Source organism: Barbus barbus (genome assembly GCF_936440315.1).
Source record: "Barbus barbus genome assembly, chromosome: 23".
NCBI lineage: Eukaryota > Metazoa > Chordata > Actinopteri > Cypriniformes > Cyprinidae > Barbus > Barbus barbus.
In genome coordinates, this window is record NC_136751.1 from 13,291,053 (window position 1) to 13,306,793 (window position 15,741).

Genomic DNA, 15,741 nt, shown 5'->3' on the forward strand with positions numbered 1-15,741 from the left:
AGAATCTTTGTTTTGGATTTTACAGAAAGATCACCAGAACCCTCTGAGTTCTGTTTTTTTTTTTTTTTTTTTTTTTAAAGGAGTAATACCACTCTGTAATTGTAGGATTTACACCTAACTGCTTTATTTGTTTTAATCCAAATATTTGGTTGAATAGTAATAAAGGCTGAACTAAAATCAATAAAAAACACTTGTGCATAAGCATTAGAGTCCTCCAATTGATTTAAGATCAAATGTATCAAGTATATTAATAGCATCACCTTCCTTTCCTATAAGCGAACTGAAGTGGATCTAATCGAATTTTCTCTTAACACTGACACCATACAGTTCTCAAAACACTTCATCACTACTGATGTAAGAGAAATAGGTCTAAAATCATTGTTATCCACATGACGGGACATTTTTGGCACAGGAATTATAAGAAATCTGCTATTCGAGGATAGCTGTGTTCCAGCTTGGAGACTGCTTCCCTTTTTTTAGTTTTTTTTTTAATAGTGGCCCCCGTGAGCCCCTTGCATGGACTGTGCTGTCTTCCTTTCGGGGTTTTATGTACAGTAGATGAGAGCAATTGATGTAAGAGCAATAGTTCTGAAATCAATGTTATCCACAGGACGGAGCATGTTTGGCACAGGAATTATAAGAGACTTCTTCCAAATTGCTGGGACTACTAGAAATTAGAAAAACAAACACTCGAACATACATCAGCATGACAAGAACTAAAATGATGAAAACCATATTTGGGAGAAAAAAAGAGAAGTGTAATGGGGTTTTTATAAATCAAATTTACAAATTAACCCATTTAATCCCAACGGTCACAATAGTGACCGTAAAAAAAAGCTTTTAATTTATAAAGCTCTAAAAAAAACGTATTGACTAATGTTTTCTTGCACTTCCTGCAAATATGGAAAAAATAAAGGGTCTCAATTAAACGTGCAGTTTCACAAGGTTAGTGTAAATTTTCACATGACCAGAGCAGTTTAATTCCTATTTGCACAATGAGAAGATGATGGATGCATCAAAGCTCCAAAACAAAAAGTTAGTAAAGCATGTTAACAAAGTTATGATAAAGATTTTTGGTACACATTATCTATACGGTGTCTAGTACTAATATATTAATTCACAAACATTCAGTTTTGTTGAGTGTGGTCATAGAACCACCACTTTAAACACTTTTCCAAAAATAAAAAATAAAAAAATAATTATTGACTATTATACTAAGGGTTGCTAATGACACATAATTTGGATATTTTCTAAAAAACTGGGATTACATGGATTAATTTGGTTTATGTCCTATTTGTTTACATATAGAGCAGGGGTTTTCAAACTTTTTTGTCAGCCCCTTTGACCTTTTTTGAACCCCTTTGACCTTAATTATTTACTTGAAGTACCCCCTGAGATTTTAAGTAAATATTTCAATAATTTAATGGCACATTTGGATGTTTAACTTTAAAAACATTTATTTTTATCAGTTTTAAAGTTTCAGTAGTATTTTTATAGCTATTGTTATTACACGCAACAAATTATTAAAATTCATATTACTGTAATTTACAATGAAATTTTTCGATTTTTTTTCACTTTTTTTTTTTTAATACAGGGTTTCCCATAAAGATAATTATTTTTGCACATTTAAGATTTTACATTTAGCCTACATCACATTTGTATAAACCTGTAACATTTATTTCCAAAAACGTTTAATTTAAATTTTCCTATGTAATAATTTGTTAATGGTAGCAATACACTGTTAGGCATACTGTGTACCAACTCACAAACCCCCTGCAATTCACTTTCGAACCACCAGGGGTTCGCGAACTCCATTTTGGGAAACCTTTATATAGAGGGTGGAGTTTATGACTTAAACTGCAGCCAGACACCAGGGCTGTGTTCAGCCCCGAAAAAAAAAAAAACAGTGCAAGACTTTTATTAAACGGAAACGGTGGTGCGTTGAACACCCTGTTCTGATGACACGAGTATTGCAACTATGGCTGCTGAGCAGGCTATTCTTTGTGTTCTTTTTGAATAATTTTCAGAGCCTGATGAACTCGGTATAAATACGTGTTTAATACTGCAAAATATGCTCGATGTTACAGTCACTGCCCTTGCCGTCCAGAATAAAAGAGAACATCCCAATCGAGTGAAGGGATTTGTGGAAACTGTGGTTCCTAATTATATTGGTCCAACATTTGCCTCGCATTATAATTATATAATCAGTTTCTGAAAGTGTCACTCCACAATACAATAGCAAAATATACAAATATGTATAGTATTTTTATGTTACATTAATCAGTGTCTAGCACTTCTTAAGGAAAGGATATGGACCAGAAGACATTGCAATTACTACATGGTATTTAGACAGACTTAAAGAAGTTCCAGATCTAATACTTGTGCTCTGATTATTCCAGTTATTTTGCCTTTTAATGTCAATAAACATGTGCACACAATATACTTGCTCTTGTGAATTTATTTCAATGTTAATTACATTTACTTACAAATTCATCATCATCATGTTGATATACTATGCTACTATAAAACACGACGAGCATGTCTTCTAATATCTTAAATTGTTGCATATACCAAGCTGTCTCTTTAATACCACTCTTTATATACATGTTGCTGCTGATTGTAAACATGATCCAAATTCAGGAGCCTCCGAACAAGGACAAGCAGACTCAGGAACAGCTTTTTCCCTACAGCTGTTTCCCTACTAAACTCTGCCCAATGATACCCCCTCACACACCACTACAAACTCTTCACCCCTCCCCATCATTAAATCGAAAAAAACAAAAAAACAACCAATCTACACTGAGTACTATGTACTGTAAATTTTTATTTCTATGCACCTTCAATGTTCATTGCACTAGTGTTTATATATCTTAATTTATAGCTTATTCATATCCATTTGTAATTATTTTCATAGTTTTTGCTCATAGTGTACATACATTTACTGCACAACCCATCTGTATAGTATGTTCATATCACCCATCTGTATATCATACTGATAGTATTTAAAAACTTGTAAATTATGTCCATAGTACTACTGTACATACATTTACTGCACAACCCATCTGTATAGTATGTTCATATCACCCATCTGTATATCATACTGATAGTATTTAAAAACTTGTAAATTATGTCCATAGTACTACTGCCTTATCTGTATATTCTGTACATATGTAACATATTGTAGGCACTGTATATCCTGTACCTCTGCTTATTGCACTTCTGGTTAGATGCTAACTGCATTTCGTTGCCCTGTACCTTACATGTGCAATGACAATAAAGTTGAATCTAATCTAATCTAATCTAATCTAATTGGGCTGACATTTTTGACACACCCACCAAACAAGAGAAAACGTATCTCAAACCCGGTTGCACACCGTTTAGGAGTAGAAAGGTTGAGAAAGCACTCCAGGTAAATTTTGAAATGTACCAGGTTTATATCTATCTATCTATCTATCTATCTATCTATCTATCTATCTATCTATCTATCTATCTATCTATCTATCTATCTATAGTGGTGTAAAACAAGTGTTGCCCCCTTCCTATTTTTTTTTTTTGCATGTTTTTCACACTTTAATGTTTCAGATCATCAAACAAATTTAAATATTAATCAAAGATAACACAAGTAAACACAACATGCAGTTTTTGAATGAAGTTTTTTACTATGAAGGGAAAACAAAATCCAAACCCACATGGCCCTGTGTGAAAAAGTGCTTGCCCCCTAAACCTAATAACTGGTTGGGCCACCCTTAGCAGCAACAACTGCAATCAAGCATTTGCGATAACTTGCAATGAGTCTGTTACAGCGCTGTGGAGGAATTTTTGCCCACTCATCTTGGCAGAATTGTTGTAATTCAGCCACATTGGAAGGTTTTCGAGCATGAACCGCCTTTTTAAGGTCATGCCACAGCATCTCAATAGGATTTAGGTCAGGACTTTGACTAGGCCACTCCAAAGTCTTCATTTTGTTTTTCTTCAGCCATTCAGTGGTGGATTTGCTGGCGTGTTTTGGATCATTGTCCTGCTGCAGAACCAAAGTTCGCTTCAGCTTGAGGTCACGAACAGATGGCCGGACATTGTCCTTAAGGATTTTTTGGTAGACAGCTGAATTCATGGTTCCATTTATCACAGCAAGTCTTCCAGGTCCTGAAGCAGCAAAACAGCCCCAGACCATCACACTACCACCACCATATTTTACTGCTGGTATGATGTTCTTTTTCTGAAATGCTGTTACTTTTACGCCAGATGTAATGGGACACACACCTTCCAAAAAGTTCCACTTTTGTCTCGTCAGTCCACAGAGTATTTTCCCAAAAGTCTTGGGGATCATCAAGATGTTTTCTGGCAAAACTGAGAGGAGCCTTTATGTTCTTTTTGCTCAGCAACGGGTTTCGTCTTGGAACTCTCCAGGGGCATGTGGGTTTGGATTTTGTTTTCCCTTCATAAAAAAACTCTTCATTTAAAAACTGCATGTGTGTTTACTTGTGTTATCTTTGATTAATATTTAAATTTGTTTGATGATTTGAAACAGTGTGACAAACATGCAATAAAATAAAAAAATCAGGAAGGGGCCAACACTTTTTCACACCACTGTATCTATCTATCTTTTTTTTTTCGTCTTCTGTTTGATAAGCAGTTAAATGTGTTTGTTTACACACAGAGAAAAAGAATCGTGTTAGCTTTTAATAAGTCCAAGAATAAAATGATTACTTTAGCCTACTCAACATGTTAAAAAGAAGATATCGTGATGTATCATTATAGGATTTTCTAGAAATATATTGATTATCGCAGAATCACAGTATTGTGATATCGTTATCGTGAGCCATGTATCGTGATTTATATCGTATCGTGAGCTACCCTGCGATTCCCGCCCCTACTGCATGCAGCTGAAATCGACCAGACATTGAGATTGCACTGCTGAATATAGCAAACCCCGGTTGAAATGCATACAGAAGAAAGCTTATTTCATTTAACCTGTTTTCATGTCTGTTACTATCAGTGATTGCATGCTCTAGACTGCATTTTGGTCCAGCTGTATAAACACAGATGCGTAAATGCTGCTGCTAATATGCTTAATTTCTCACTTCTGCATACGAAGCAAACTGCTTATTTTTGCCTATTTTTTATTCAATTAGGCAGACCATGCAATAGACACAGCAATGTGGATTTAAAGAGCATTCACTTATATTAGATGTTGATTCCAGACGTTTCTGAAATGTGCTGCTACTGCTACAGCAAACACTATACAAGTATTTGAATGTTGAGCAGCAAGCTCATTGGCAACCGATACAAGAGAGAACCAATCAGCTGTGCCACGTGATGATGTAATTATGTCATATTGAGTTATGCCAGAATTTTGTATTTATAAGTTAAAAATACAACAAATGGAACATACAGCCTATTTTTGACATCATGAAATATGCATATGGTAATCATTTAGTTTGATTATTAGTTTGATATATATATATATATATATATATATATACACACACACACACACAGGTGCATCTCAATAATTTAGAATGTCGTGGAAAAGTTAATTTTTTCTTGTAACTTATTTGAAAAAGTGAAACTTTCATATATTTTAGATTCATTACATGTAAAGTAAAACATTTCAAAAGTTGTTTTGTTTTAATTTTGAGAATTAGAGCTTACTACTCACGAAAGTCAAAAATCAGTATCTCAAAATATTAGAATATTTACATTTGAGTTTCAATTAATGACCATCCCTACAGTGTAAATTCCAGGTATCTCTTGTTCTTTGGAACCACAATAACGGGGAAGACTGCTGACTTGGAAATGATCCAGAAGATGAACATTGACGCCCTCCACAAAGAGGGTAAGTCACAGAGGGTCATTACTGAAAGGTGTGGCTGTTTACAGAGTGCTGTATCAAAGCATATTAAATGCTAAGTTGACTGGAAGGAAGAATTTGGGTAGGAGAAGGTGCACAAGCAACAGGGATGACCGCAAGCTTGAGAATACTGTCAAGCAAAGCTGATTCAAACACTTGGGAGAGCTTCACAAGGAGTGGATTGAAGCTGGATTCAGTGCATCAAGAGTCACCACGCTCAGACGTCTTCAGGAAAAGGGCTACCAAGCCACTTCTGAACCAGAGACAATGTCAGAAGTGTCTTACCTGGGCTGTGGAGAAAAAGAACTGGACTGTTGCTCAGTGGTCCAAAGTCCTCATTTCAGATGAAAGTTAATTTAGTATTTAATTTGGAAAACTAGGTCCCAGAGTCTGGAGGAAGAGTGGAGAGGCACAGAATCGATTTTGCTTGAAGTCCAGTGTGACGTTTCCACAGTCAGTGATGATTTGGGCTGCCATGTCATCTGCTGGTGTTGGTGCATTGTATTTTCTGAAGTCCACAGTCAACGCAGCCATCTACCAGGAAATTTTAGAGCAGTTCATGCTTCCTTCTGTTGACAAGCGTAATGCTGATTTCATTTTCCAGCAGGACTTGGCACCTGCCCACACTGCCAAAGGTACCAAAAGCTGGTTCAATGACCATGGTGTTACTGTGCTTGATTGGCCAGCAAACTCGCCTGACCTTAACCCTATAGAGAATCTATGGGGTATTGTCAAGAGGAAGATGAGAGACACCAGACCCAACAATGCAGATGACCTGAAGGCCGCTATCAAAGCAACCTGGGCTTCCATACCACCTCAGCAGTGCCACAAACTGATCACCTCCATGCCACACCGCATTGAGGCAGTAATTAAAGCAAAAGGAGCCCCTACCAAGTATTGAGTACATATACAGTAAATTAACATACTCTCCAGAAGGCCAACAATTCACTAAAATGTTTTTTTTAATTGGTCTTATGAAGTATTCTAATTTGTTGAGATAGTGAATTGGTGGAATTTAAATATGAGCCTAAATCATCACAATTAAAAGAACCAAAGACTTCAACTACTTATGTGTGCATTGAATTTATTTAATACACGAGTTTCACAATTTGAGTTGAATTACTGAAATAAATTAACTTTTCCACGACATTCTAATTTATTGAGATGTACCTGTACATATATGTATATGTATGTGTGTGTGTGTGTATATATATATATATATATATATATATATCCCACTTTTTAGCTCCAAGTTTTGTAGCTCAGCATCTCTAAATAAGTATTGAAATGTACTGTAAATATCTATTATGAAACGTGTTTGTTTTGTTTTGTTTTTCATCTAAAAACCCACAATGTAAACACCTAAATAATTGTACCATTTCTTAATATAGATTAGAAAAAGAAATGATAAAAGAATGGGAAGGTGACATCATGATTTCCAGAGATGCCCACTTAGCACCTCCTGCTCTTTTAAGCGACACCCCACACAGCTGTCATCATAAATTAGCAGGCAGAATGGGTGAGTGGTTCAGAAAGAGAGAGATGTGGATCACTGTAAGCATCTGCCTGTATCTGTCTTTTAAATGCATCTCTGCAGCTTCAATCCACAGATCAGGTACTTGTGAGCTCCAGGGACGCTTTAAGTTAAATGGAATGTACCAGGATGGAGATGTTATACTTGGAGGCCTGTTTGAGGTTCATTTTTTCACTGTGTTCCCAGAGCAGAGCTTCAGAACTGAGCCAGAACCACCATACTGTGAAAAGTGAGTCTGGAGCCAGAATGCCTTCTCAACTATAAAAGATGAAAGGGACAGATTTAATAATAACAATAAATAAAAAAATGACAGAGAAATATGACCATTTTTGTTCAATGATATGCAATGTGATGCTATCTTGACCAAAAAAAAAATCTGTATTGAAACTGAAAAATTTAAATTTTATATTTAACCAACTGTGTACCATAGGAGGATTCCATGATTGATGAGTGATCTCATTCATATTTGGAATGTATTAATGCTTATTTTGTATGTATTATCTTTTCTGTATCATGTTATAAACATTGTTTTATAAAAACTTTTTTTCCCCCTTAGATTTGATATGGAAAGCTTCCAGCAGGCACAGACCATGGTTTTTGCTATAGATGAGATCAATAAGAATCCAAATCTGCTGCCTAATGTCACTCTTGGTTACCATCTTTATGACAACTGTGTGATGCTAGGAATGGCATTCCGTGCTGCCATATCCCTAGTTAGTGGAACAGAAGAGAGATTTTCCAACCTCAACTGCACTGGCCCTCCTCCAGTGATTGGGATTGTGGGTGATCCAGGTTCAACTCCATCCATTGCAATTTCCAGTGTTCTGGGGCTGTTTCGAGTACCTATAGTAAGATGGGATGAAAAAAGTAAAAATGCACTATATGCATATTTTTGTACTGTTTAATTTCATTTATCTTCTTTTTAGTCATATATATATATATCCTGAATCGATTACTTCCAGCTATTTTTTTTCTCATCTCCACAAGTATGTAGATCATAATTCCATGTTTCTCTCTCACGCCTTCTCTCTCTACATCTTTGCTAATTAGGTTAGTCACTATGCCACCTGCTCCTGTTTGAGTGACAGGAAAAAGTACCCCTCTTTCTTTAGAACAATCCCCAGTGATGCCTTCCAGGTGCGGGCTATGGTTCAGATCTTAAGGCATTTTGGATGGACCTGGGTTGGACTCCTCTACAGTGATGATGATTACGGCATCTATGCTTCTGTGTCCTTTAAGCAGGAAATGCAACTGTTTGGAGGTTGTGTTGCTTTTTCTGAAATCCTGCCCCATGATAACAACCCCAAAGACATTCGACATATAATAGAAGTGATTCAGGCCTCTACAGCTAGAGTGGTGGTTGTTTTTTCTACTTCATCCTATCTGATGACTTTGATGGATGAGGTGGTATTGCATAACCTAACAGGCAGACAGTGGATTGCAAGTGAAGCATGGGCTACCTCACCTGTGTTTCACACTTCACGTTTCCTGCCCTTTTTGGGGGGCACACTGGGCATTGCCATCAGACGTGGAGAGATCCAAGGTCTTCAAGAGTTTTTGCTACGTCTTTGTCCCAGCAATGATCCAAGAAATAATATGTTGAAGATCTTCTGGGAAAACATATTCAGGTGCAGTTTTAAAACTGGGGCTACGGCGGTAGATGGAGAGCAAGTGAAAAAAGTGTGTACAGGACAGGAGGATCTGAGCACCACAAAAACACCATACACTGATGTGTCAGGGCTGAGAGCAGCTTATAATGTCTATAAGGCAGTTTATGCCCTGGCACATGCACTTCATGAACTGATGCAGTGTGAGGACGGGAGAGGACCATTTAGTGGGAACAGATGTGCCAACATGACCAACCTGAAACCGTGGCAGGTAAGACCCACAGGTATAGTGCAGATTCTATCCAGGCATATAGAATAGCTAAATGTGGAAAAGCAAAATATGTGCTCTACACAGATTCATATATCAGATATCTTAAATTGATATTGTCCCAATTATAGTATTGATATTTTAGTAATCAAAGAATATACATTTATATGTAATAACATTTGAAAGCATAACAATTGCATTTTTAAGTGACAGTCATTCACAAATTTTTATAACAAAATTTAAAAAATTAAAAGTAAAATATTGCAGTCATGTATGAATGACAATGTATGAATGCATATTTGTCATGTTTGACTTTTATATGTTTTGTCTACAAACTGTACAGCTGGTTCACTACCTACAGAAAGTGAACTTCACCACAGGATTTGGGGATCATGTGTCATTTGACAAGAATGGAGATGCTCTGGCTATTTATGATGTATTGAACTGGCAGCCAAACGCTGATGGATCAATACGGATCTACGCAGTTGGTGTAGTAAATGAAGGGGCAGGGAATGGGAAGGTGCTTTCACTGAACGAGGATGCGTTATACTGGAACTTTCAATTTAAAAAAGTAATCATGTTCAGTAATTTATTAAATTATTGTTCTTATATATATATATATATATATATATATATATATATATAAAATTAAAGGCATGTTACATTCATTCTGATATATTAGAAGAATGAAACTACAACACTATATTAAGCATTCACTCTATCACTGTGTGCTAATAAATAACAGCATATGTTGTCTGCTGATAGCCCCCACGGTCTGTGTGCAGTGAGAGCTGCCCCCCAGGCACCAGACAAGCCATGAGGAAGGGTCTGCCTGTCTGTTGTTTTGACTGCCTGCCATGCAGAGATGGAGAGATTTCTAATACAACAGGTGAGGAGATTATTGTTGGCAAAATATAATTGAAACTGAAATAAATTTGAAAGTAATTTCTTAATAAGTTTCTACTTTTTTCTTTCTTCATAATAATTATTTTTTTTTTTTTACTTACAGATGCAATTGAGTGTACTGCATGTCCAGATGAGTTCTGGTCCAATCCAGATAAGGACCAGTGTGTCCCTAAAGAAGTAGAGTTTCTTTCCTATGAGGATCCTCTAGGCATCTCTCTGACCACTGCTTCCCTGCTTGGCACCTGCATCTGCACTCTTGTAATGGTCATCTTTGCTCATCACCGTAACACTCCCATAGTACGAGCCAACAATTCAGAGCTTAGCTTTCTGCTACTGTTATCACTTAAACTGTGTTTCCTGTGTGTGCTGCTGTTCATTGGTCGGCCACAGTTGTGGACATGTCAGTTAAGACATGCTGTGTTTGGCATAAGCTTTGTCCTGTGCGTCTCCAGCATCCTGGTCAAGACTATGGTGGTAATAGCTGTATTCAAGTCATCTCGGCCAGAAGGCAAAGGTGCGATGAAATGGTTTGGAGCAGCTCAACAAAGATGCACAGTTCTGGTCCTAACAGCCCTCCAGGTTGTGATATGTGCAGTCTGGCTATCAACTGCCTCTCCAACACCACAGAAAAACAACCAGTATACTCGCTCTAAAATAGTATATGAATGTGCTATTGGCTCAGTGGCTGGTTTTTCTATGCTGCTGGGATACATTGGACTGTTGGCAGCAGTAAGCTTCCTGTTAGCCTTCCTGGCGAGAAATCTACCAGATAATTTTAATGAAGCAAAGTTTATCACTTTTAGTATGCTGATCTTCTGTGCTGTGTGGATTGCATTTGTTCCAGCATATGTGAGCTCACCAGGAAAATATGCTGTGGCTGTGGAGATATTTGCTATCCTAGCTTCCAGTTTTGGATTACTGGTGGCTATATTTGCCCCTAAGTGCTACATCATCCTTTTACATCCAGAGAGGAACACTAAAAAAGCCATCATGGGAAGAGAAACACAAAATAAATAGTTTTACATTATTCTGTACACTAATCATTATGGGGTTCACCACTGTAAACAAATAATTAAAACATGTAAATGCCTGTCGTTTTGTAGTATTACCATTATTATTATTATTAAAATACAAGTTATTGTTTCACTTGCTTTAAAATTACACTATTTATGTACATTTTATGCAATTACATCCTTTATACGTTATCCTTGTAAAATTGTAACACTGAAGTTTACAATTTGAACAGTCCATCATATATTGAGACTTTTTATTAAATCATATACAATGTATACATATATCTCCATGGTTATCAAATGTATTTTACACTTGATTTAATAAATGATTGAGAACAAGACTGATTAGACTTTTTTGAGAGAGAGAGAGAGAGAGAGAGAGAGAGAGAGAGAGAGAGAGAGAATCAATGTGTAGAATATCAGAAACTGAATCAGACAAATTTAAGATGCATCAGAACATTGAAACCTGGGGGATCACGTGACCCTTCGACGGCAATGCAGGCTTGAGTCTTTCGCTCTGCTCACTTTGCCATATTTTGTATGATCCTGTCAGTAAAATTTGAACCACTCTGCATTGGACCTGTCATGAGTGCTAAGGCAGACAAAGGAGATCGGAAAAGAGAGATTGAGCAATCGCCAATGAAGAAAAAATTCAGAGATTCCGCCATCTCCAGAGAAGACCTCGACGATGCTATTGCTAGCCGCATCGAACTAGCATTTAAAGAGCAGCAAAACACGTTGAATTCGGTTGTGAATTTGGCAGTAAGAGAGGCGATGGACTCTGTGCTGATTCCAGCATTACGCAAACTGCGTGAAGACATACAAGCGACCAACAAGTCTGTTAAAGAGCTAAGAGAGGAGTTTGAGACCATAGCTACCGCGGCGAAGCAGACACGTGACCGCGTAGATTCTGTTCAAGCAGCTGCACGTGAGGATAGGAGGACAGTCACAGGCTTAAGAAATCAGCTGGAGCGACTCACCGAGAAGGTGACGGATATGGAGGACAGGTGCAGGAGGAGCAACGTACGACTGGTGGGGCTGCCAGAGGGGGCTGAGGGATCCGACGCGGCTGGTTTCCTCAGAGTTAATATTTCTAAGTGGATTCCTTCCTTGAAGGGCTGTGACATTGAGATCGACCGGGCACATCGCGTGTATGACAGAGAGAGGGGCTCCGATCGGCCGCGCACCCTCATCTTCCGTGTATTGAGATGGCATGACAAATCAGATATCCTGAAGGGTGCTCGAAAGGCTTATCCGGTGAAATGCGCACAGAACAATGTCACACTGCTATTTTTTCCCGACTTTAGTCCAGCTACAGTGATCAGGAGAAAGGCATTTGGTCCGGTTTTGAAGAAGATGACAGCGCTTGGTCTCCAGCCCTTCCTCATCTATCCAGCCGTAATCAAACTATGGCACAAGGGGGAACAGAAAAGCTTCGATTCCCCTCAGAAAGCGGAGGATTTTATTAGTTCCCTGTCCCAGCAGAAGACGTATGCCGCGGCTCTGCGTGGGGAAACGGTGGCCGCTGGCTCTCCAGCCCAGCGGGAGGAGTTTGATGGTCGGAATGAACATGGTCCCAGCTGCTCAGGAGCGGATGATGGCAGAATGGACATGCACGCTGACTAAACTTGTTTTTTTTGTTTTTTTCTTCTCTCCCCTCTACTACTGAGATATTGTTCCTATATATCCGGTACAACGATCTCATTGCTGGCAAGACTGACACCCCTTTTTTCTTTTTGGAGGGGACTAATGAAGAGTTGGTTTAATTTAAAATATTTTTTCTGGCAGTACGAGCTTTTTGGGAGACATGTCCTGCGTTGGAGTGGATCGGTCACGAACCATATCTATTTTTTGTTGCTCAGTCAGACCTATGTTCTGGGTAATGTGCGGTCTGAGTTGTTCCTTGTTTAAGGTTGTCGGTTGTTCATGTTTTTATGTGGTTTTTACTTTTTACAACAGACATTTATACTTTAATTTATTTTACCTTATTTCTAAAGGGATTTTTCATCTAGGAGGTTTGGTATCTAAAATACACAACAACGTTTACACGCTATATATTCAATGCATACTCTAAATATTTTATCACTAAATGTGAATGGGTTAAATTCTGCTGTTAAACGAACTCGTGTGTTAGAATATTTACATCGTAAATCTATTTCCTGTGCCCTAATTCAAGAGACACATTTAAAGCAATCCGACGTGGCACGTTTCCAGAATAAGTATTACAAATTAACAGCTTTATCCTGCGCTCAAAATAAAACTAAGGGGGTGCTTATCCTTGTTAACCGGAAGTTAAATTTAACAATTGAACACCTTGGTAGTGATGAGAAGGGTAGATTTGTTTTTATCCGATGCAAAATAAATAATAATAGGTTAGCCTTGGTCTCTATTTATGGTCCGAATGAGACAGACAGTGCATTCCTTTCACAGATCTCCAAAACTCTGCTTGAGCAGATTGATTGCCCTCTAGTGGTGGGTGGGGATTTTAATGCTGTCATAAATTCCGCTTTAGATAAATCTCAATCTGATACAACAGTCAATCCATCCTCTAAATTACTATATAAATTTATCACTGAGCTTAACTTAATCGATCTTTGGAGAATTCAGAATACTAAATCTAAGGACTTTTTTCTCTAATAGACACAAGACTTTCTCTAGGATAGACTACATATTTCTTAGCCCATCTTTAATTTCGTCTGATTCCTCCATCTCTATATTACCAATTTTATTATCTGATCATTCTGCTGTGCTATGCAGTGTTCCTCTTTCCGATGTTAAAGCCAAGTCCCCTAGATGGCGCTTTAACATATCATTATTAAGTAATCAGACATTCATTACTTCTTTAAAATAATATATTAACCTGTTAACCTTCACCCCCATTTAGGGCCTCGCAGGTGAAAATAACCTACCTAAATTAAAATGGTAACAGTTTGTGACAAAGTGTGCTTACACAAACAAATTAGGTATCTTTGGAAAGAAGAGACTCTGGGCTTTACTATCTATCATCCAGAGTTGATAATGCTCAAAAAGATAAAAAGTTATAGGCACTGACGTGCCTTGAAAAATATTTTTTCCACACTGAATGTTTTTTTATTTCATATACAAATACATGAAATAAGTCCTGGAGCAATCCAGAAAAGTAATGGATCGAAAGCCATGTGTCTCATGAGTTCATATTTCAAATTTGAAGAAGATACCATGAAAAATGAGATTCCTGCAATATTTTTTTTCTGAAACTATTTATAGTCCCCCCCCCCCCCCCACCCCCCTGTTTGAGGAAAAATAACCACCAAATGGATTGCAGAATTATACAAGCTATTTTAGTCATTATACATGTTCCTGCATAGTTTTTCAATTATAAAATAATAGACAGATTTATTTGAGCACTAAAAAATACAAAAATAATTATTTGAGTAATAAAAAAGGAAAAAAAATAGAAACAAAATGCTTTGTATACTGAAGTATTCTGATTGCCAGACATGAAGTGATATTGCCAGACATGGTCATAGAGTCAGTAATCACACGCTGATGTGCTTCCATTCAGATGATAATCATACAGATGGGCCATATAATCAATAATAGCTGATCAATGAATCACAATGATAGCCGTCATAGAGTCGCTAATAAACACGCTGATGTGCGTCCATACATATTATAATCATGCAGACACGGCCACATTCCCCACACAATACACACACACACATATAAAAAATGTAGAAGAAAAAAAAAACAGTTTTTTATGGATAAAGCAGATCGCTAAGTTACGCCCCGCTCAGATGACAGTTGTGTCACTGCCGGCAGGAGGGAGCGCCAAATTCAAATAATCTATATTCCGCTTTTCTGAGACTTTTTTTTTCCGTGGAAGGTCTCATTCTGTTTGTAAAATTGTATGCTACAACACCGTGTTGTTTTTTTACATGTGTGTGTGTGTATTGTGTGGGGAATGTGGCCGTATCTGGATGATTATCATCTGTATGGACGCACATCAGAGTGTGATTACTGACTATATGACCATGTCTGCCAATATCACTTCATGTCTGGCAATCAGAATATATACTTTAGTATACATACTATATACAAAGCAATTTTTTTCTATTTTTTTCCTTTTTTATTACTCAATTATTTTTGTATTTTTTAGTGCTCAAATAAATCACTTATATGATGTCTAAAATTCTGTCTATTATTTTATAATTGAAAAAACTATGCAGGAATATGTATAATGACTAAAATAGTTTGTATAATTCTGCAATACATTTGGTGGTTATTTTTCCTCAAACGGGGGGGAGGACTATAAATAGTTTCAGAAAAAATATTGCAGGAATCTCATTTTTCATGGTATCTTCTTCAAATTTGAAATATAAACTCATGAGACATCTATAACCTTTTCTGAAACTGCTTGACAGTGAGTGACCGCCTTCTCTCACTCTCGCGACTGCAGTAAGAATTGACTTGATCTGAGCAGGAGACAGACCAGATGTGCCTGCATTGTTATCGAATCCCACACCACGCTCAGATAAGTGGTTCTCTATACTGGAGTTAGCACACTTTTCTGGCGTTAAGTC

General features: G+C 37.3%; 1 protein-coding gene across 1 annotated transcript; it reads left to right on the forward strand.

Annotated features, from left to right (window-relative positions):
• Window positions 1–7,393: 7,393 nt before the first annotated feature.
• Window positions 7,394–11,183, forward strand: LOC306843164 (extracellular calcium-sensing receptor-like; the record flags this gene model as incomplete). The annotated part of the gene is made up of 6 exons (XM_079374464.1): window positions 7,394–7,614; window positions 7,942–8,233; window positions 8,436–9,263; window positions 9,604–9,831; window positions 10,026–10,149; window positions 10,270–11,183. The coding sequence occupies 6 exons, from the start codon at window positions 7,394–7,396 to the stop codon at window positions 11,181–11,183; spliced, it is 2,607 nt and encodes an 868-aa protein (XP_079230590.1).
• Window positions 11,184–15,741: the final 4,558 nt, after the last annotated feature.